Here is a 21,204-nt window from a genome sequence, read left to right as displayed (position 1 = left end):
GTCTGCTATGTACCTGGTCCAGGTCCCTTAGTTCTGGTGTGCTGTAAAATCCTCCCAGCTCTCCCCTTCCCTCCTATCCCAGGGTCTGAGGAAGTAAACAGTAAGATCTTCATTTGCCAGGTGAGGAAATGGCTCATTGTCTGGTTCCTAGTACCGTGGACTTGTTCATCTGCGTATACTCCAATGATTAAATGATGAGCCTCAGCATTTGAGAACTTAGATGCTGCCAACACCCGCCCTCACCCTGTGGGAAAGTCATGGGTGCTATATCATAGACTTGCCCTTTAGGCTTGTCTGCTCTAAGAGAACAGATGAAGCAGCTTGGAAGAAATCAGACTATGTCCTCCAACCCCCAACAAAGAACTGCCAGACCCCTGCTCTGACTGTTCAGAGCTCACAGCCTTGGTAGGAAAGGCAAGCCCAGTCCCACTCCCTTGCAGCTGCATGATAAATTTATGCTTCTATCTGGTGCTAATGCCTGCCCCTGTTCTCCTTCGTTTGTAGGTTAGGCCATAAGTTACATGGTGTGGAACTTCCTGCCACTACCCCACCCCACCCCACCCCACCCCACCCCAGAAGCTCTGAACCAGAAACCCTCCCTGTTCATGGGATTTTAAAAGTTCTTTCATTCAGGCCTGATCATGCTAACATGGTAGCAGTCTCTCGTGATGCATCTCCTCCCCAGTTTTGAAGGGAGGACTCTCTCCTCTCTCCCGTCAAGACCCCATCATGGCATCTCTAGTATAAGCAATAGCTCTCCTAATCTCTTCAAGGCCTGGTCATGGCCTCTTATGGTCAGTCTGTCTCTGTGTCTCTCTCTCTGTATCCCCCCCCCCAGCCCCCATAAGGTCATCTGAAGGGTGACCTCCTGTTAGCTCCTTTCCCAAACCTACTCTTCAAGTTAAAGTAGAAGGGCTTAAGAAGTGGAACCAGAAACTAGTCCCTGGTTCCTCTGTACCTCGACATGTTGCCTGTGCGTGAGATCTGATGACCAGCAAAGCTGTCATGAAGATTAAATGACATAGCACCTGTTGCAGAGGCTAGAGGGCTTCCGGGAGTAAACACTAGTTCATTTTCCTGCGATGCAATTCTCTCCAGCTTTGTGTTCATAAGAATAAGAATAAATATGTTCTGATCAAAACAGTGTGATTGGGGTTGCTAAGACTGACATGACAGTACACTGGTTGAAACACTTGTTGGGATGGCCCAGAGAGTACGGGGTGTAATGGTGAGTGGTCAGGAGGGTGAAGGGTGGCGAGCAGGAGCTCTCTCAGAGCTGCCAGGGTGTGGGCCTGACTGTGCTGGCTGACGCTCAGGGACCAAGGGCCAAGCCTTGTGGTCTTTCTGATTGGTTTTTCTTTATAGAAGACTTACTGGATGGTGTTCTTGAATCCGATGATGATGAAGATGAAGACGATGAAGTAAGTTGAAGGCTCTTGATACAACACAGAAATCTCTCTTACTCACAACCCTGTATGCCCCTTCTGTGTCCTGAACACTTAGACACACGTGGTGTCTTCTTTACTCTGCCTTTCCTTACATTTCTGGGTTAGTAGAGACTTGGTGTGCAGTCCTTCCATAGCCCTCACACAAGGCCTCATGTGGCTCCTTCGTCCTCCACAACCTCTCTCCAGGCGGCTGGCATCTTCAGTGCTCCAGCCTGGACTTTGTATAGGTCGGAAGCTAAGCTCCCAGAGGGAAGGAGCAAAAGTTTCCCATCCTCTCTGGGCTTCCAAGTCTCAGGAAAATAATACTCCTGCAGCATTTGACTCAATTTACATCTAAGCCCAGTCCAGACTGGGGCGTGGACATGGACCGCATGACACCTGTACACTTCACAGATGCAGATTGCACCTCCTCTAGCTTCTAGGGGCAGGTGAAAACCCATAGTTCTTCTCTGAGGTTTTTGCTCTGAAAGGCTGCCTTTGCCTGTCTCCTTGGTGACAGGAATGAGGGTACATAGGCTTATGATGAGATGTTCTGGACAAGGGGTCCTGTCTGGTTTGAAACTGGCAGAACCAACCACTTTACCACCCTGTTTTCATTATTTTGGTGTAGGTTTGCCAGCTGTGACAAATCTGCGCCCCCCCCCCCATCTTCAGAAGTTAGTACACAGAGTCTTGGTGAGGTAAGGTAGGACAGTAACTTGGAGGCTGCAGGCGGCAGCTAAGATGATAAGCTTCTATGTGGCTTTCCCTTCAGACCTAGGAAGGACAGGCATGTTACCCTATCATTCTTGTGGTGACAACATGGCCTTTCTTTGTTCTGTGTGTGAGGAGCAAGCGGTTAGGGCAGATGTGAATACTGGGAGAATCATCCCTTTGGGGAGCATCCACCCATGGATGCAAGAAGATGGATTTGTAGTTGTGGTTCTGCTCTGTCAGTTTAGAAAGTGTTTGGTAAAAGCCATGTTTGTTTTCCCCAGAGGCATCAGTGAGGCCATCATTATTTAGGATATGCAGGTAGCTAACTTCCCCTACAGCCAAGTTCCCTACCTGCCATTCCCTTTCTGAGCTGCAGGTGGCACCAGTGGGCACTCTTGCTTCTCCTGCCTGATGGGTCAAGGGGGCTCCAGATCTAGCCACTGTCCTCTCCATAAGGGACAGAGAGCAGCCCTGTGCCACAAGGAAAGCTGCTGTGGTAAAACTTGGCTTAGCACAGTCAGCAGACTTTGTGTAAAGGGGAAGGTTGGCAGTGTGACAGTCTGGGAGGGCCACATGGTCTCAGTTTGAACCACTCAGTTCTGCCCTTTAACACACAGTGGCTATGGGGAAAGCAGGCTGTATTCCCCGAAAACTAAAAGTTAGAAGCACCCCCTTTGTGCTTGACATTTAATAGCTCTGAGTTAATCATTTCATTGTATTAACTTTTGGATTTTTTGTTGTTGCTGTTGTTGATGGTTTGTTTTATACTGTGTGGGGACCGGGGTCTTGGCTTCCCAAGTGCTAGAACAGTAGCCGTGCCTGGCTTGTCCAGTTGTCGTGCCACTGCTCTTTCACTTTTCTGCTGTAGCAGGGTTCATTTGGTCCACGTGTGCTGGTTACTATGAGGATTTGACTTGTGCGCATTTCCCTTTGGCAGTGCGGCAGCCAGCTACAGAGCACATGACCCGGGCCTCGGGGTTTGCTGCTTCTCCTCAGGGTTTTGTTTTCAGCGTCGTCTTAGTCAGGCCTTATGATGCCGTACAAACTGCATTCAAGCACAGCCTGTGAAGGAGAGGGCTCTGGCTTATGCTTCCACCTCACAGCACATGATCCAGGGTGTCAGGGGAGGAACTCTAAGCAGGATCCAAGAGGCAGGACCTGAGGCAGAGGCCATGGAGGAATGCTGCTTATTGGCTTGATCCTCGTGGCTTGCTCAGTTTTTTTTGACTTGGTTTGGTTTGGTTATTTTGTTTGTTTGTTTGTTTCTTGTTGTTTTGAGACAGGGTTTCTCTGTGTAACAATCCTGGCTGTCCTAGAACTTGCTTTGTAGACCAGGCTGGCCTCAAACTCATAGAGATCCACCTGCCTCTGCCTCCCGAGTATTGGAATTAAAGACTGCGCCACCACTGCTTTATATACTCTGGGACCACATGCCCAGAGACAGCACCACTCACATTGGGCTAGACCCTTCCACATTAGTCATCAACCAAAAAAAACAAAAACAAAAAACAAATGTGCTGCACACTTGCCTACAGACCAATCCGATGGACACATCTCCCTTGAGGTTCCTCTTTTCAGATCACTCCACTTTGTGTCAGGTTGACAAAAAACCAACCAGGGCTGAGGGTGGTGTTTGAAAACATTTGTCACAGTAGCTAGGCTTCTCAGAAATTTAATAAAAGAGGTTTTACAAGAAAAATGAAAGAACGAGGCCAAAAGTGACACTGATGACTGGAGCCAGCATGCCCTGGGCGTCCTCAGTGACCCTCGGGAGCCACCTGTGGACAGTCTGCTGCATCTGTTTTCACCGAGGCGAGGTATTACTTTCATAACTTAATTAAAATTGGCAGAGAGCAAAAAAGAGTGACAAATGTTTAAGTTAGAGGACAGTGTCAAGAAGTGCTTGAATGGCAGTGTTATTGTCACCTTCCAGTGATAACCCTGAAGAAGACAGAAGTATCACTAATGCACAGAATCAAACCTCTCTTACTTTGTAATGCAGAGAGTTTTTTAATTTGATATTTGGAGCCAATACAATGGCTGAAGTCACTTGCACTGTCCTTAGGCAACTGCGTAGTGACATGGCTCTGTAGAGTGACCCGGGCACCACATGAATTATGCTGGCCTTGCTTTACACTGAGCTGAGATCTGTGTGTGCAGCATTCTGCCTCACTGCAAGTCCTTAAGGGGACTCAGACGCAAAATCTAGTTTTCCTTCCACAGATCTCAAAGTGTAACTGTATGTAATGTGTAAGAAACTCAATTATGTTGAGTGTCCACCCATTTATAACTAAAAATTAGAAATTACAGATCATCTAGGGAACACAACATGAAGGCAAACATAGCATAACTCTCAGGAAGGAAGCTGAGCCAGGAGGATGTTAAATTCAAAGCCAACATGGGCTACACAGCAATACCTTGTCTCAAAAAAAATCATAAAGTTAATGTGAACAGTGCTTAAAACAAAGCAAACATATAAATTTGCAGGCCTAAGAGTTATAGATATACTCATGTGCCCATGCAGCAGAAAGGTGTGGGAAGCCACACCCTTTTTATTGACGTGAGGCGGAAGAGGAATGAGGAAGTGTGGGTGGGAGGCTGAGAGAGGGCTGACCACCAGGGCCCCTGACTGCAGGCTGTCGGCAAGGGAGAAGTAAGAACAGCACAGTGATGTGGAGGGCTGAAGTTATCTGTCCCGTTTACACTGCAGTAAACTGCAGAGCATGCGGGGACAGGAAACGGCAATACTCGGTGTGCTCCCCTCTTCACATGGGCACATGCGGAACAAGGAAAGACGAAGGGCCAGTTTGGTTTGGTTTAGAATGAGGAAAACACTAAGCATTTCCATCCACGGCTGCTGGCAGATATGAGACTGGATGGTCAAGATAGGGAAAGGAGGGCCTCAAAGGAGAATGTTCTCATTGTCTCCCCCCACTCCCCAGATGGCCTCGAACTCACAGAGATCCGCCTGCCTCTGCCTCCTGAGTGCTGGGAATAAAGGCGTGTGCCGCCACTGCCCAGCTCTCATTATCTTCTGACTTGCTTCAAGGGGGCTGGACGTGTAGATCAGTTGATATGTTTGCCTAACATGCACCGAGTGCTGGGTTCAATCCTCAGCACCACAGATGCATGCTTGGTGATGTGCACCTGGAATCCCAGCACTCAGGCTGTAGAAGCAGCAGATGAGATGTTCAAGGTCATCCTCCTTGACAACATAGGAAATTTAATGGTGGCTTGGGGTACATGAAACCCTGTCTCAAATGAAAGAGAAAGATAGGGGGGTAATAAATAACTTGTTTCTTACAGTCATTTGGTCCATAAGGTTCCAGACCCATTTAAATCCTCAGAAAAATAAAACAGCCTTATATAAGTTTTGGAAATGCATTGGAGAGAATTCGCAGTGCCAGTCAGTGGCTAGGCAAGGGTTCGGATGCCCCATCGAGTGCTTGGAAGAACACTGTTATCTCATGTGCTTTGTTTTTATAATTAACATGAGCATGGTGTTGCTCAAGGGCTGGAAAAAATCCAGTGACCTCACCCACCCCAAGGAGGTTTCCTTGGTGTGTGCTCAGATGAGGCTGGTGCGTCAGCTTACACATGGCTTCCTGTACTATTTGAGAAGACTGATTTTAAAACAAATATTCTCTCCCTCTTAGCAAAGTAGGTTTTAGTGCCAGGAGCAGTCAGCCATGTACATTTGCTTGTAGGATCCATGTAAGTGACACAGTTTCCTTCCGTCCTATCTGTCCTTCATTATGTACCAAACAAATATTTAAGGACCTTGAAGTAACCATGTTCTAGGAAATACGGAAGGGATTAAAAAAAGTTCCATGAGACTCTCTGTGACTCTCAGTGCCTCCACAGGGGAGATGGGGATGTCCTGTGCGACATCACCATGGCCGCTTTGCTGCCACTTCACCGGTGTTCCATTCTGCCCTGGGGTTGCTGCTGCTCCATCTCACAGCTGAGCAGACACAGGAAGCCCGTCACTCACCAAGTGCATGAAGCTAGTGCATGAGCAGTGTGCAGCTGGGGTTCATGTGGTGTGGGGCAGCAAAGCACGCCCTGAGCTGCAACCCTGGCAGTAGACACTGGCAGACACAAGATGGGCAGCAGATAGAAGAAATGAACAAGCGATTGTAGATCCATAAAGGGGAAGGAAATGGAAAGTGCTCTGCTGGGGGGGGGGGCATTCTAAAATCCAAAGACAGGCTGGGTCAAGAAAAGCCTAGGATGGAGAGGAAGTGCAGCGGGCTGAAAGAAGGCACACAGCAGGGACAGGGGACACCAGCCATATGCTTGGTTCTCTGCCACGGCCCTGCCCGGGGAGCTCGCTTATCACCCAGGTGTATGTGGGCTTTTTTTGAGAGATGCACATAGACATGCACATACATGTGCTCCTGTCTGTATGTTTTGGCAATGGTTTGTGTTGCAAATAGAGATCTAATATAAATATACAGATACGTACATATACACAACGTGGCCTTTTCCCTTTGTTAATATTCTTTGGAAATCTTTCCACGTAGGCAGTAGAACTAACCGATGTTTCTCGATGTGATGAGTGTACAGTTGTCCAGATTTTGCTACTTTAAGCAATACCAGAGAAAACATAAACATCTCATTTGCTGCAGCTTTTGTTTATATGGGCTCCTGCTTGCTACGTCAGGTGTATGTAGTTCTAATTACAATAGATTCCAACAGATTGGTTTTGTTTGTTTTTACTTCTAGACAGAATTTTATGTAGCTCAGGCTGGCCTTGAATTTTGTGTTTATCTGAAGATGACTTTCAATTTTCATTCTTTTTGCCTGGGTCTCCTAGGTTCAGAGTTTGCTGGTTTGTGTCTTTAAGTCCCTTTATGTTTTGGATAAAGAATTTATTTGGGCGTTTATATTTCTTCTTAAGACAATTCAGTAATTTGTGGTTTTTATATATTTTTTTCATTTCTTCTTATCTAATTAGTTGAGGTGTTTTTGCTCATCTCATTGCCTTATGACCCTTTTGTTTCTGTATGTTCAGTAGTAATGTCCCAGTTAATTATATGAGGCTTCATATAAAGCTAAAGGCTTTGTCATTTTGTTCATCTGTTCTCACAGCCAGTTTTTTTGTTTGGTTGGGTTTTTGTTGTTGTTGTTTTTTTTTTTTTGGTTGTTGTTTTTCATTTTCTTTGTCTCTTTCTGTTTTTTTGTTATTTCCGTCCTTCTGCTAACATTAGTTTTATCATGGTTTTCTTTTTTTTCTGGTTCCAACAGTATAAAGTTAGGCTATTTACTTGAGGCCTTTTTATCTGGGTGGTTAGGGCTATGTGTTTTCCTCTTAGCACTGCTTCTGCGAGTGTTTGCTTTATTTGTCTCTAAGCCTTTTCTAGGTCTTTGTGACTCCTCCTTTGGCCCATTGATATTTAAGATTGTTTTTATAAGTCTCAGGGTATGGTGCCCTCTTCCTTTTCTCATTGTCTCCTCTCCCAGTCCTGAGCCTCCCGCTCACCTGCACCCCCTGCTGTGATGTTTGCCCCCCCCTCCAGCTCAAAGCATGGCCTGCCAACAGACCATGGATTGAAACCTCAGAGCCAGAATAAAGCTTACCTCCTTTAGTCTAACTTTCTGCGGTGTTTGTCACAGTGACAAAAGTGGCTGGCACACCTGTGTATCTTTTGCTTCTCTTCGTGCTGTCAGTGGTGTCACCCATCAATGCTGCTGTCCCTCTGTGCAAATGTCAGAAGCTGGGTGTTCCAGGATTTGCCATGTGAGCATCAACAGGTGCAGACCGGACTTCAAATATTTCACCTGAGTTTGGTTGCCAAGTGTTTAAAGACCATTGATAATTAGTCACTGTTGATCCTAAATGTTCAGAATAAACAGTCCGGACACCATTCTATGGGCTGTTGATTCAGCACTGGTGTTTGGTTCACAGGCTGTTGGCATGGCCTCTATTTCCTGTCCTGACTAGACCCCCATCAGCGTGGTGCTTGTGTTTCTGAAACCAGGGTTTCTGGGAACCTCTCCACCATGCTTGTTCTTCAATGTCTGGGTTTTTAAAAACTTTTTCAATCTTTGGCAATTTTAGATTCACAGGAAAAAATAATACAGAGATCCTATGTGTCCATCAGACAGCTTAGGGACTTTTAAAGTGCTAGCTTAATTTAAAAGTTATAAAAATAAATACTTTTTTACTTTCATTTTGTTTTGTTTTAGAGGCTTTTTGTTTGTTTTTAGAGACAGGGTTTCTTTGTATAGTACTTGCATCCCGGAACTCACTCTGTAGACCAGGCTGACCTCAAACTCACAGAGATCTGCCTGCCTCTGCCTCCCAAGTGCTGGGTTTAAAGGTGTGTGTCACCACTTCCAGGCTGAATTTTTTTTTTTACTTTTTGCTTAGATGTTTCAATCCTTTTGTTAAATTGTAAATGATTATTTTCTAAATTAACTGACATAATTACTGTTCAAATATCTTCTGTTGTATGAAGTTACAATAAGGTAAGTTATTGATATGAATAGAAATCTGGGAAAAGGCCAACTCCTGGTGGTGCACTCAGAAGACAGAGGCAAGCGTATCTCTGTGTGTTTGAGACCACAGAGTTTGCGTCTCCACAGTAAGTTCCAGGCCAGTCAGGGAGACCCGTTCCAAAATAAATAAACAAATAATAAATAAAAACCAGGGAAAGGTAGCTTTCACCATATTTTCAAGTGATTTTTTTTTGTTTGCTTATTTTGTTTTTTGAGGCAGGGTTTGTCTGTGTAGCCTTGGGGCCTGTCCTAGAATTTGCTCTGTAGATCAGACTGGTTCACTTATGTAGATCCTCCTGCCTCTGCCTTCCAAGTGCTAGGACTAAAGGCGTGTGCCACCGCCACCCATCCTGATTTTTCTTTTTGTTTTGTTTTATTGTTTGTGGGGTGTGCACGTGTAGGATAGGTTTCTCATTGAGACCTGGGGCTCACCTGATTAGACTAGGTTGAGGACCAGTGGACCCTATGGGGTCCCCCGTCTCCACAACTCCAGTGCTAGGGTCTGAGCATGTTCTAGCACACCTGACTTTTTTCATGTATGTTCTGGGGATCAGTCTTGGGGTCCTCACAATTATACAGTAGGCACTCAACACAGTAAGCTATCTTTCTTACCCATAATTTCCATTTAAAAATACTTTTAGATTTATCTGTTTTATGTGCATGAGTGTTTTGCCTGCGTGTGTGTATATGCGCATGATATGCAATGCCCAAGGAGTTCAGGAAAAGGTGTTAGATCCCTGGAACTTGAGTTCTGGATGGTTGTGAACTACCATGTGGATGGGATACTGGGAACTGAACCCTTGTCCTCTGGGAGAACAAGTGTTCTTAACTGCTAAGCTGTCTCTTCAGTTCTAGATTTTCCATTTTTATTTTTGCAGCTTTGCCTGGAATCTTTTTTTTTTTTTTTTTTTTTTTTTTTTTTTTGAGACAGGGTTTCTCTGTGGCTTTGGAGGCTATCCTGGAACTGGCTTGGTAGTTCAGGCTGGTCTCGAACTCACAGAGATCCGCCTGCCTCTGCCTCCCGAGTGCTGGGATTAAAGGCGTGCGCCACCAACGCCCGGCTGCCTGGAATCCACCTCTACCCCCACCCAAGTCCAATTCCTAAGGACTTGGGAATTTGAACTGAGCAGTGTTAAATCTGTGCTGTGTTTTCCCAGGGATGTTGCATCCCATGCACACAGCTTGTCTTAAGGTCTCGTATACTGTTCTTCATGATCCAGCCCTTAAATACCCAGTGCGTGTGACTTGTGTCACTGCTGCGTGTCACCTTTCATACTCCATAAACATCATTGAAGAAGATTAATTCAAACATGAGTAAATCCAGAGGTGTTTCTTTTAAGTATAGTGGCTAAATTAATTGTACTAGTGTTATAGTTTGGTTATAGTCAGGCCTCACACAACTTACCCAGTGAGGTTAAATCAGAATTAAATAAAGCCAGGCAGTGGTGCCATTCACATGGCAAGTGAATCTCTGTGAGCTCAAAGTCAGTTTGTGACACTCCAGGAGGGAAGTCAGACATCAACTCTTTGGTGGCACCTCTGAAGATAAGTCTAGTGCGTGCTTGGTCTCCATGTGTCTTGCCTTAGTGTTCTGTTGTCATTCTACTAGTTTTGCTTGGGGACTAGCTCCATTCTGCATTCTGAGCTCTTTCTTGCAGACCTAATGATGACCATGTTGTGGTTCTTTCTTCTCTTAGGAAATATAGAGCTCTTCATCAGTATTCAAGATGCCCCAACCCTGGCCTACCTTGACACATATGGAGGCACCAGGGATGGGGTTGTAATAAAAATTTTAGGCTTTATCACTTCAACAACACTCACAGTTTTGTTCCCACCATTTACACAGTCTAGTTTCTAGAGAGCCAGGCACTGCCTCCAACGCTGCCTCTTACTGGGGAAGCCAGCAAGTTCACATCTCTCTCTGTCTCCCCATCCTTACTGTCCTGCTGGCCCATGGCATGAGCACACACTTCCAAGGAAAGGGGGCTGTACTGGAGCAGGGAGGAAGGGTAAACCAGTGAGTAGGGCTGTGACTGACCCTCCTGAGATTGCAATGAGCGCAAAGTCATGACCATGTTTGTGGTAGACAGCAGCGTGAGAGAGCCCGACCATACACAAAGCACCAAGACAGAGATCTTGATCCTTTTTGAATTTGCTCGGTATCATTAGTTACAGAAAAACTTACATTATCCTCTTTAGATATATTTCACCAACACATGGTCTGTAGGTTGCATCCAAAGCAAGGCCAGTCTGGGGTGCTTTTTATAATCTTCCTATATGCACAAGCTGCGATAATGAATGATGGTGAGGGGGTGGGCAAAGCATGCAGGATGTTGCCTGGGTGTTGTGGAATGTTCCTTTACACTATTCGAAGATGTGTCACTGCGATTGGTTTAATAAAAAGCTAAATGACCAATAACTAGACAAGAGGGATAGCCAGGACCACTGGACAGAGGGAAGAAAAAAGGTGGAGTTGCCAGCCAGATGGAGAGGAAACAGTATGGGGAGTACAGAGTAAAGGTAACCCAGCCACATAAAAGAACATAGGTTAAAAGAAATGGGTTACTTTAAGTTATAAGAGCTAGTTAGGAACAAGCCTAACCCATAGGTCAGACTTTCATAATTAATAAATGCCCATGTCATGAATTGTGAGCTGGTGGCCCATAGAAAAATCCATCTACATTGAGTGTCTTAAGCTCTTGGAATTTGCTATTAGCCCCCATTATCATTTCTAATTCACCATGCTGAGCTGTGCAGCAGCCACTTGTGGCACATTGTTTCTGCAGCCCATCATCTCCTGGCTTTGGAGGAAACACAAATTCCATAGAGATGGGACCTCCAGAGATTTGACACTGCACATGTTAGTAGAAAAATGTGAGGTTCTGTAAGGCTACATATCTGGAGATACCCATTAGAGGACAGTGGTTCTGTGGACTGAGGATCTAGCACGGTTGGTGGGGTGCCTCAAGTGTGCACTGCATAAACCCATCCTGGGTCCACACCTATAATCCCAGCCACGTGGTGAGTTTAATGCCAGCCCCAACTACCTGAGACTGAGACTGTGTCTCAAAGAAAGAAAATTTGTTTTTTCCTTTTGGTACCCAAGAGAAAGGTACATACTACGACACAGAGAATCATATATGAGGCAAAGGAAGAGTAGGGAAACAAGGGTAAGGCCCTTAATTGTGGTTTTCCGAGCAAGTAGGGGAATCAGGCTTAGGATTGCTGACTTTGGCTCTGTGTAGAGAGTGCTAGGGTATACTTGTCTGACTCCTGTCCCTTCATGTCTTAGGGTTTCAGTTGCTGAGATAAAACATCACAACCAGAAGCAGCTTAAAGAGGAAAGGGTTGATTTCATCTTACAGTTTATAGTCCATCATCAGGAAAGTCAGGACAGGAACTCAAGGCAAAAGTTGATGCAGATGCCACGGGGAACACTACTTACTGGCTTGTGCACCAAGGCTTGCTCAACATGCTTCCTTCAGACCACCTGGTACCACCCACTGTAAACTGGGCCCTCCCATATCAATCATTAAGAGCCCTACAGACTTGCCTACAGGCCAACCTACGGAGGCATTTTCTTTCTTTCTCCCCTCTCTTTCTTTCTTCGTTTCTTCTCCCTCCCTCCTTCCCTCCCTCCCTCCTTCCCTCCCTCTTATTTTGGTTTTTTGGGACAGGGTTTCTCTGTATAACAGGCCTGGCTGTCCTGGAACTCATTTTGTAGACCAGGCTGGCCTCAAACTCACTAAGATCCACCTGCCTCTGTGCTGGGATTAAAGGTGTGCATCACCACCATCTGGCGAAGCATTTTCTTAATGCATCTAGGTTTGTGCCAAGTTGACAGAAACCAACAGCACACCACAGTAGGTGGGTAGTAGCCAGGAATGAAGAAAATAGCTGGAGTGTGTTCTGTTTTGTCTAGTTTTCGGGTAGTTTAAGCACTGGCTAGCAGGGAGGGACAAGATTTGCAATCCCCCAGACATGAACGCATTTAGTAGAAGCAATGCAAACATGGTTTCCTTGTGACTCACACAGCCTCTTCCATCCTCACCTCCCTGCAGGCGCCCCCCCCTGGACCCTACCCTGCTTTTCCCACTCCGTCCACCATGCTGCCAGAGCTGGTACAGTTGTCACCATGGCGTCTGGTCACAGTCATATTCAGTTTTGCTCACACTCACCACATCTTTCTTTTTCTCTCTTTTCCCTGGCTGCCTGGAACTCATTGTGTAGATCAGGCTGTCCTCGAACTCACAGAGATCCACCTGCCTCTACCTCCCCAGTGCTAGAATCAAAGGTGTGCGCCACCACTGCTGTTGTTAGTTTGGGTTGGGTTTTATGAGACAGGGTCTCACTATATAGTCCATGCTGGTCTCAAACTCTTCTGCCTCAGCCTCCCCAATGCTGGGATTATAGGCTTACGTCATCACACCTGGCTCCAAGCAGGGCTAATTTTAGCCCCATTTTCTAGATGAGAAAAGCAGGGCTTGAAAGGTACAGAAACTTACTCAGGGCTCAGGGCAGTCATTAGTAGAGATGAAATTAAACCCAGTCTGGTAGATCATGATACCCAGCCTCCACTCTGTTGCATCCTTGAGTAGAGAGTAGTTCAAGGTCTGGCCAAGAAAGAAAGTGCCCCTGGAAGTGGAACAATGAGGAGCTGGGAACTAAGAGACCATGTCATTAAGAGCCCTAGGCTTACAGTAACTTTGTTTTGCCTGTATGTATGTGGGTAGAATAATTTTAAATGGGAAGCACACTGTCCAATCTGACTAGAACAGGAAATGAAGGGCCAATTCCCTCTCAGTGACCTGCATTCCAGGGCAAAGATGGTTGAGAACTCAGAGTTTCAGCTCCCATCCAACACTTCCACCCACAACCAGCAAGATTGTTCATCCACCTGAAGTTTCTTCAGGAAATGTTCCATGGAGCCAGAGGTTAGACTTTGTCCGTGAGTGACCTCTGTGGATGGTCACACCTGTTATGGCAGGCTTGCTTGGCACGGGGCAGCCATGCTGCTAGCTCCCCAGTACTTAATTAGCAAAGAAACATCTGTGTGTGTTCTTCTTGCAAGGGTTCTCCATCATTCAGTGAAGTCAATGAAGAAGCCAGTGTTTCCCAGTTAAGGCTTTTGCATTTTTTGGTACCCTTTCAGTTTCTAAATTCATGTACTTCTGCAGCACAGCTCCTGGGTTCCCAGACCATGGCTGGGAGGAACTGCCCAACACACTGACTCATGACTGCTGCCCTCATTTCCACTCTGGTTTCTATGGAAATAGACATCAGATGGCTCAAAACAAGGTGAGGGCTCGAATACACCTCACAATTCCAAGGATTTTACAGACCATATTTGTCTAATATCATTTCCATGGAAACAAGGAAATGTCAATCAGTACTTTAAAATATTTTTTTTTCTCATCTAATTTTTTAAAGTAGAATATGGGGTCTTCTTATTGGCACAGGTATTTTGGGATAATAGTATAGTCCATGTGTGAATTACATTCATCATTTTAAAGTAAAATATTCTTTATTTATTCTTTGACAATTTCATACATGTAAACAATGTATCTTGATCATACCTAACCCCCAGTTTCCCCCCAGGCACCCTAACATGTCTCCTTCCTTTCCCACTTTGTGTGTGTGTGTGTGTGTGTGTGTGTGTGTGTGTGTGTGTGTCCAGTTAGAGCTGCCTGATGGATTGCTGACTGGCCTTACTGGCTTGACACTATGATTTATGCAGATTCCTACAGCTGTAGTGAGATGAGTAGCATGGCCATGTCATGTCATAAAGCATTTCACAGCATCCCTCCTCACTTTGATTTGTTGAGTCTGCATTAACTGCTAACTGGGGCAGAGGGAAACATCTCGCTCGGTCTAAGGTTGAGGACAGGGACAGGACTAATCTATGTGTTTAAACATAAATACTTAGAAGACAGTTTGACAGCCTATCAATTTAACAAGACAACAATAGTAGGTCCCCATTCCTTCCTTCCTCCCCACTGCTGCCCTAGGGCCTGTGTCCTCCTGAGCCATGGGGTTTTGACCAGGTTTATAGTACAGGCTTGAATTCCCTCCTGTGGAACAGGCCTCGAATTCAGTCCTCAAGTGTTTGGTTGCCCCGTCACTGTCATGCCACTATTGAGTGAGTCAGCACATCTTGCTGGGGTACTGTAGCACACAGGGCTCTCCCCTGGGTAACACTAGTGATGGCTTCCCCCCAGCAGCTTGCATAGCACTTTCTGGCACTACGGAAGCAAACCAGTGGGAGGAAGTTTTACAGTCAGTTCTGGCTTGGTTTCTCTATGTCTTGTAACCAAATGGTGTTGTGATTTCAGCAATATGGTCATACCATCTAATACTGGTAAGCAGTCAAGAGCAACAGCAATATCATATGTTGTTTGAGGGACCCTACGACCTCTTTGACCAAGAACTCATAGGAAAGTATCCCATCAACCCTGAGATTTTCATTGTTCACCCATGCAGGGTACCTGTTTCAAACTTATTTATGTGTTTATATATTTTATTTAGGTGAGGTTTTGCCTGCACCTGTGTATGTGAACCACATTCGTGCAGTGTCTGTGGAGGACAGAAGAGGACTGGAATTAGAGATGGTTGTGAACCTCCATGTCAGTGCTGGGAACCAAAACACACCTGGGTCACTGGAAAGCAGCCGGTGGGCTTCACTGCTGAGCCATGTCCAGCTCCATTTTCCAATATCTTGTCACATCTTTGTACCCAGTTTCTGTAGAGGGGAGTGGAATAACCATAGTGTTTCTATCAGTAGAAATTGCCAAGCCCTAGTGAGAACTAAATGAACAGAGCAGGTATTTCTCATGTTGGGGAAGCAGACCTTAAGCAGAGAAACACATAGTGATGTAGTGTCAGTAGGGCGTAGTGCTGTGAAGACAACAGAGTAGGGAGTACATAGGGAGCCTTGTGGTAGGCAGAGGCAAGGAGGAATGGCCAAGCACTGAGCAGCGGACTGTTGAAGCAGTAGAGTTCTGGGATGTTTTAGAGCAGTAAGAAGAGGGAAGAGAGTGGGACATCGAGTCAGGTCACCTAGGGATTGGGAAGAACATCATGTTTGGGCTTTGTTGGTATTTTTGTTTCGAGACAGAGTTTCTCCTGGCTGTCCTGGAACTTGGCTCACACTGGTCTAGAACTCAGAGATCTGCCTGCCTCTGTCTTCTGAGTGCCCGACTAAAGGTGTGCAGCACCACTGCCCAGCTGGGCTCCTCTCCTCTCCTCTCCTCTCCTCTCCTCTCCTCTCCTCTCCTCTCCTCTCCTCTCCTCTCCTCTCCTCTCCTCTCCTCTCCTCTCCTCTTCCTTCTTTTCTTTTTAATGTTTATTTGTGTGTATGTGGATGGGTATCTTGCGTGCCTGCAGATAAGTGCACCACATGTATTCCTGTTACCCCAAAGGACCAGAAGAGGTCGTTGGATGTCCTGGAACAGGAGTTATAAACAGTTGTGAGCAGCCATATGGGTGCTGGAAACCAAACTTGGGTCCTCTGTAAGAGCAACAAATGCTCTTAACTGGTGGACTATCTTTCCAGGCCCAGAGGTCAGCATTTGTTCTGAAAGAGGAAGGAAGCTGAGAAGTAACCTCTGATTTAAAAAAGAAAGTTAAAACTGCCTGTGTTTAGAAATTCATTTGCTGGACTTTCTTTTCCAAGGGTTTGAACTGAGCCTCAGAGCACTGGGACCAGGCAACTTTGTGACCTTCCTTCAGTTCTAGATTGAGGGAGCCTTTGGGTGAAGGCAGACATCATCCATTATAGTCTCCGGGGCCCTGCATGAACCTGACCACCCTCTATGTGTCAGTTCCTCTAAATGGACCAATTACTGACTACCACAACCCTGGGCATGCAGCATTTGCCAAGTGCGTATGTCACATGTGGAGCCGTGAGGTCTGCGAGTGGCTTGCCTGTTCCTGTGCTCCTTCAACTGCTGAAGTTCCTTGGCTCTTCTCTCTGCCTACTGTCATCATCTTCCAGACAAGACAACAGCCCGTGACTCATCTGTCTGAAAGCACTACGGCTTCCCTTTCATTTCCTTTCATTTCCTCTTCTGTCCACATCCTGACCTGATTCCCAGCCACCTGCCTTCCCAGCCTACCGTGCATGTGGCCCCCAGATGATCTTCTTAGAGAAGGGAGTAGGCTACACACGGATGTGGTCACTTACCCTTTAACTGCAGAGCATGCTATGTTTTTAAATTTTAACTGAGTTTTATTTATTTTTATGTGTATAGCTATTTTGTCTAAATGTATGTCTGTATACCATGTGTGTACAGTGCACATGGAGGTTAGAAGAGGGTGTCACATCCCCCGGGACTAGAGTTTCAGATGGTTGCAACCCGCCATGTTGGCTACCAACCTTGTTGGGGCTGAGACTTGAACTTGAACTGACTTGAACTTGAACTGAGACTTGAACTTGAACTTGGTCCTCTGAAAGAGCAGCCAATGGTCATAACCACTGAACCATTTCTCCAGCTCCTCTATCTTTTAAAAAAGATTTATTTTCATTATTTATAATTATGTATGTACATCAGCATGTGCACATTAGTGTAGGTGCCTGTAGAGAAGTGGAGTTCCAGGCAGTTGTCAGCTGCCTGTCGTGGGTCCTGGGGACCAAACCCGGAACCTCTGTTAGCTGCTGAGCCATCTCTCCAGCCCCTGAAGGAACAATCTAAACTTTCCAGAAAGTGCAAAAAAATCACTCAATAGACTAATGTGATTCTGCCCTTTCCCTTTTCCCTGCTGTTCCCTTTAGCTAATGTGTAGAATCTGGATGATTCTGTACTGTCAGGATTTTATCTTGAATTTTGTACTATATTTACATATTTACTATGGGGAGGAGGTTCTGTGTAGCACAATAAATAAAAGATCCAGAGACTGATATTGGGGTTCAAGATCAAGCTAAAGATCAGAAAAGCAAATCAGCCAGCCACTAGCTCTTACCTCTACCTTAGGTCAGGCCAAAGGGGCAATCCTCAAATTGCTTCCAACATCACTGCTCCTCAGATCCACTCAGACTGCTGTGCTCTCCTAGGTGTGGCTAGAGACTAATTAATGAAGACCCTGTTCCTATCTTTTATACCTCTCTAGTGCTAGGATTAAGGGTGTGAGCTCTGTTACTCTTTTAGACTGATGCAATCTCATGTAGACCTGGGTGGTGTTGAAGATCCATCTGACTTAGTCTCCTGAGTCCTGGTGTGTGCCACCACTGCCTGATCTCTATAACTTTGCTTCCTGAATCTTCAGGCAAGCTTTAATAAATCATAAACAATATACCACCACAATTCCCCTTTTTGTCTAATACGAAAACAAGGCTACAGCTAACATAAGGAAACCTATATACATTAATACAATAAGTATATCCAATATATATAGGCAACAAGTTCGTCAACAGTGGTTGTACACATGCCACAGCACACATGTGGAGGTCAGGGGACAACCTGCAGGAATCACTTCTCTCATTCCACCATGTGGCGTCTCAGGGATTGAACTCCAGTCTTTAGGGTTGGCAGCAAGCACCCTTGCCCATTTCGCCAGCCCTTACATTTTTAATCATTCTTATGGGTGTATGTGTGTGCCTGTGTCTATGTCTGTGTATCACATGTAATGGTAACTGTGACTGGTGACTTCAGAGGTCAGAAGAGGGCATCCAACCCCCTGAGACTGGAGTTACAGATTGTTATGAGCCACCATGTGGGTACTAGAAATTGAAACTGTATCTTCTGCCAAATCAGCAGGTGCTTATAAACAGTGAGCCATTTCTTCAGCCTAACTCAAGGTTTCTTTATATTCCTGTGTGTACTGTTTTATGGTTTGCTGTTTTGCAGTGCTGGAGATGGAACCCAGAACCCTGTACTTGCCATGGAGCTAGCTAGCTCCTCCCTCATTTAAGTATACATACGGCTTAACAGATATAAGTTATTTGCCAGTTTTCTGTTTTCACTCAGCATTTGTATTCAACCTTTATTTATACGACTTGCTTCAATAGCTTTGGTAGCCTATCCATGGCCCTGAAATATGGTTCTCTCCTGAGAGTACAGACCTCAGGGGTCTGAGGAGCTCATGTATACAAAACAGGGTTTGTTGCATGAGCATGAGGACCTGAGTTCCATCCCAAGAACCCATGTTTTAAAAAAAATTGGGCAGAGTCATCCTGGAAACCCTAGGAAGAACCTGGGCTCACTGCCCAGCTGGTCTAGACTACCTGGCAAGCTGCAGGCCAGGGAGAAGGTGGCCCTATTTCCAAACCCAAGACAGACAGTGCCTGAGGGAACACACCTGAAGTTTACCTGTAGCTTCCATGCATACTGACACACCAGCACATCTGAACCCATGCAGACGCTCACACACATGCTCCAAAAACAACGGCAGGGAGTCAGTTTCTTTTTCCATTCCTGGGTTTTGCTCAATACAACCAAAAGCCCCCTTTTCACAAGTGTGTGCACAGGTATGTTTGCATGCATGCATGCATGCATATGTGTGGTTTTCTAGACATCCAGTCACCTGCTCAAGTGGTATGATGGTTTTCATCCTCACTAGATCCTGCCAAATTGCTCTCTGAAGAGGCTGGACCCTTTGATACAATCCCCCTGTAAGCATTCCTGTATGCAGCTCATCCAATAAAATCTCAAGTTGCTCATCCTGGTAGTTAAAAGAGACGCTTGTCTACCTTATACTTTCACACACGTTATTTTGTTTGCACATCATAAGACAGGAATAGAAAGTCATGAGTGATCTGTTTCTAGACAGTGAGTTCGTCTGTAACCCACAATATACATAAGTGCTGGTCGTCCCCCCCCATACATTGTGGTGTCCACTCCTGGAACTGTGCAGAAATAATCCAGAAGGCTAAGCGCCCTTAGGGTGGGGTTGAAGCTACAAGTACTGTTTGGATTTCTGGTGGACATGTTCCTAGCAGGTCAACTTACGGCTTCAGGTTACTGGAGTCTTAGGTCAAATTCTTGTCCTGTGTCATTTGATCAACATTCTGTCTTTATCGTCATCCCAAGTCCGGGACAGCAGGGAATGCATGGGCAAGCATGAGAGCCCTTGTGCACCTCCTGAGACCTTGAAAAGGACAGACACACAGCTAATGCACTGGGTGTCAGGTCAGTGGGCAGCAAACAGAAACTCCAGAAGGACATCTCATCTCAGCCTGAGCCTGCCCACCGTGTGCCACCTGTGAGGCCTTTCCTTCACCTCAGCATCAGAGTTCCCGTCTGGGAAGCCCCTTTCCTTTGAGTGCTGGTGAGAGTACCATGAAATAGTGCTCTGTTACTTTCGTGTCACTGTCACAAAATACCCACTAGAACTTAAAGGAAGATTTACTTTGGCTCATGGTTTCAGAGGGTTCAGTCCATGGTTGGCTGGGTCCAGGTTCTATCTGCTTCGGGCCCATTGTGACACAGAGCAGCATGTGGGAACACGAGCCTGTCCTTTCACGGCAACAGGAAGCAGACATAGCCTTCAGAAGCACACCCCATGATGTACCTCCTCCGGGGAGCTCCCACCCTCCCCATTCCCAGAAGCCACCCAAATAATGTCACCAGCTAAAGAGCACCACACCCCATGTAAAGTGCCAGCCTAGGGTCCGTGACTGGATGCAAACTGTGCTCTGTTCATTCTTAGAGAAAACCAGGCACGTGGGAGACGGTGGAATCAGGGTTAGGAAGCAACCAGATGAGATGTTTTGCCTCCCTCATGGGTTAAAGATGGGACAAGGACTGGGGAGTTGGCTCGGTAGAGAAAGTGCTTGCTGAACAAAAGGATCAGAGGAACCCATGTTAAAGCCAGGCAGGTGTGAGAGCCTGCCTGTAATACAGTGCTGGGAGGTGACGATGGCACAGGGACAAACTGGCTGTGTAGCCTAGCAGAGTCTGTGAGCTCCCAGGTTCAGCAAGAGACCCCGCCTAACTATATAGAGTGCAAAGTGATCAAAGAAGACACACACATGCATACACACATTCACCCGAGACAGGAACGGCAGAGGCGGAGTCAGAAGGGGCTATTAAATAAGGAAGGAGTCGTGGGGCTGGAGCCTGGCTGTCCCAAGGGAAGACCTGTTTATGTACTGGTCAGCCAGGAAGATTTTCTTTTATTTTTATTTCTCTGATAACTTTGAAGTTCATCTGAATGTTATTTTAGAACTCACAGTATATTGAAGAATAATTGCTTCTTTATGACATTTGTGCTGACATAAAAGGACTTCTCTCTCTCTCTCTCTCTCTCTCTCTCTTTTTTTTTTTTTTTTTTTTTTTTGGAGACAGGGTTTCTCTGTGGCTTTGGAGACTGTCCTGGTCTTGAACTAAGAGATCCACCTGCCTCTGCCTCCCGAGTGTTGGGATTAAAGGCGTGGGCCACCACCCGGCGAGAATCAATTCTAATGTGACAGTTTTCCCACCTTCCTCTACTCCAGATTGGGGAGTGGGACACCCCCTGACCTGGTCTCTGGGGGTGTTTGTTCCTTCGGTCCTTCTATACCAGTCATTTGGCTGGGGGTTCTTCTGTTCTACTCGGGTAGAAATTGTGTTTAGAATAATTA

General features: G+C 45.9%; 1 protein-coding gene across 4 annotated transcripts in view; it reads left to right on the top strand.

Annotated features, from left to right (window-relative positions):
- The window catches only part of Armc9 (armadillo repeat containing 9), a 128,286-nt gene that overhangs the window by 59,142 nt on the left and 47,940 nt on the right, over positions 1–21,204 (top strand). For 3 of the 4 annotated variants that reach the window (XM_040753139.1, XM_040753137.1, XM_040753138.1), the window contains exon 19: positions 1,366–1,421. The exons of the other annotated variant lie outside the window; for it this stretch is intronic. In XM_040753139.1, coding sequence (XP_040609073.1) covers positions 1,366–1,421 — 56 coding nt within the window. The remainder of the gene's footprint in view (positions 1–1,365; positions 1,422–21,204) is intronic. 4 annotated transcript variants of the gene reach the window in all.

This window comes from Mesocricetus auratus, unplaced genomic scaffold (assembly GCF_017639785.1).
Source record: "Mesocricetus auratus isolate SY011 unplaced genomic scaffold, BCM_Maur_2.0 Super-Scaffold_100010, whole genome shotgun sequence".
NCBI classification, from domain to species: domain Eukaryota; kingdom Metazoa; phylum Chordata; class Mammalia; order Rodentia; family Cricetidae; genus Mesocricetus; species Mesocricetus auratus.
The sequence above is the reverse complement of the archived record's forward strand: the minus strand, read 5'-3'. Positions and strand labels throughout refer to the sequence as shown.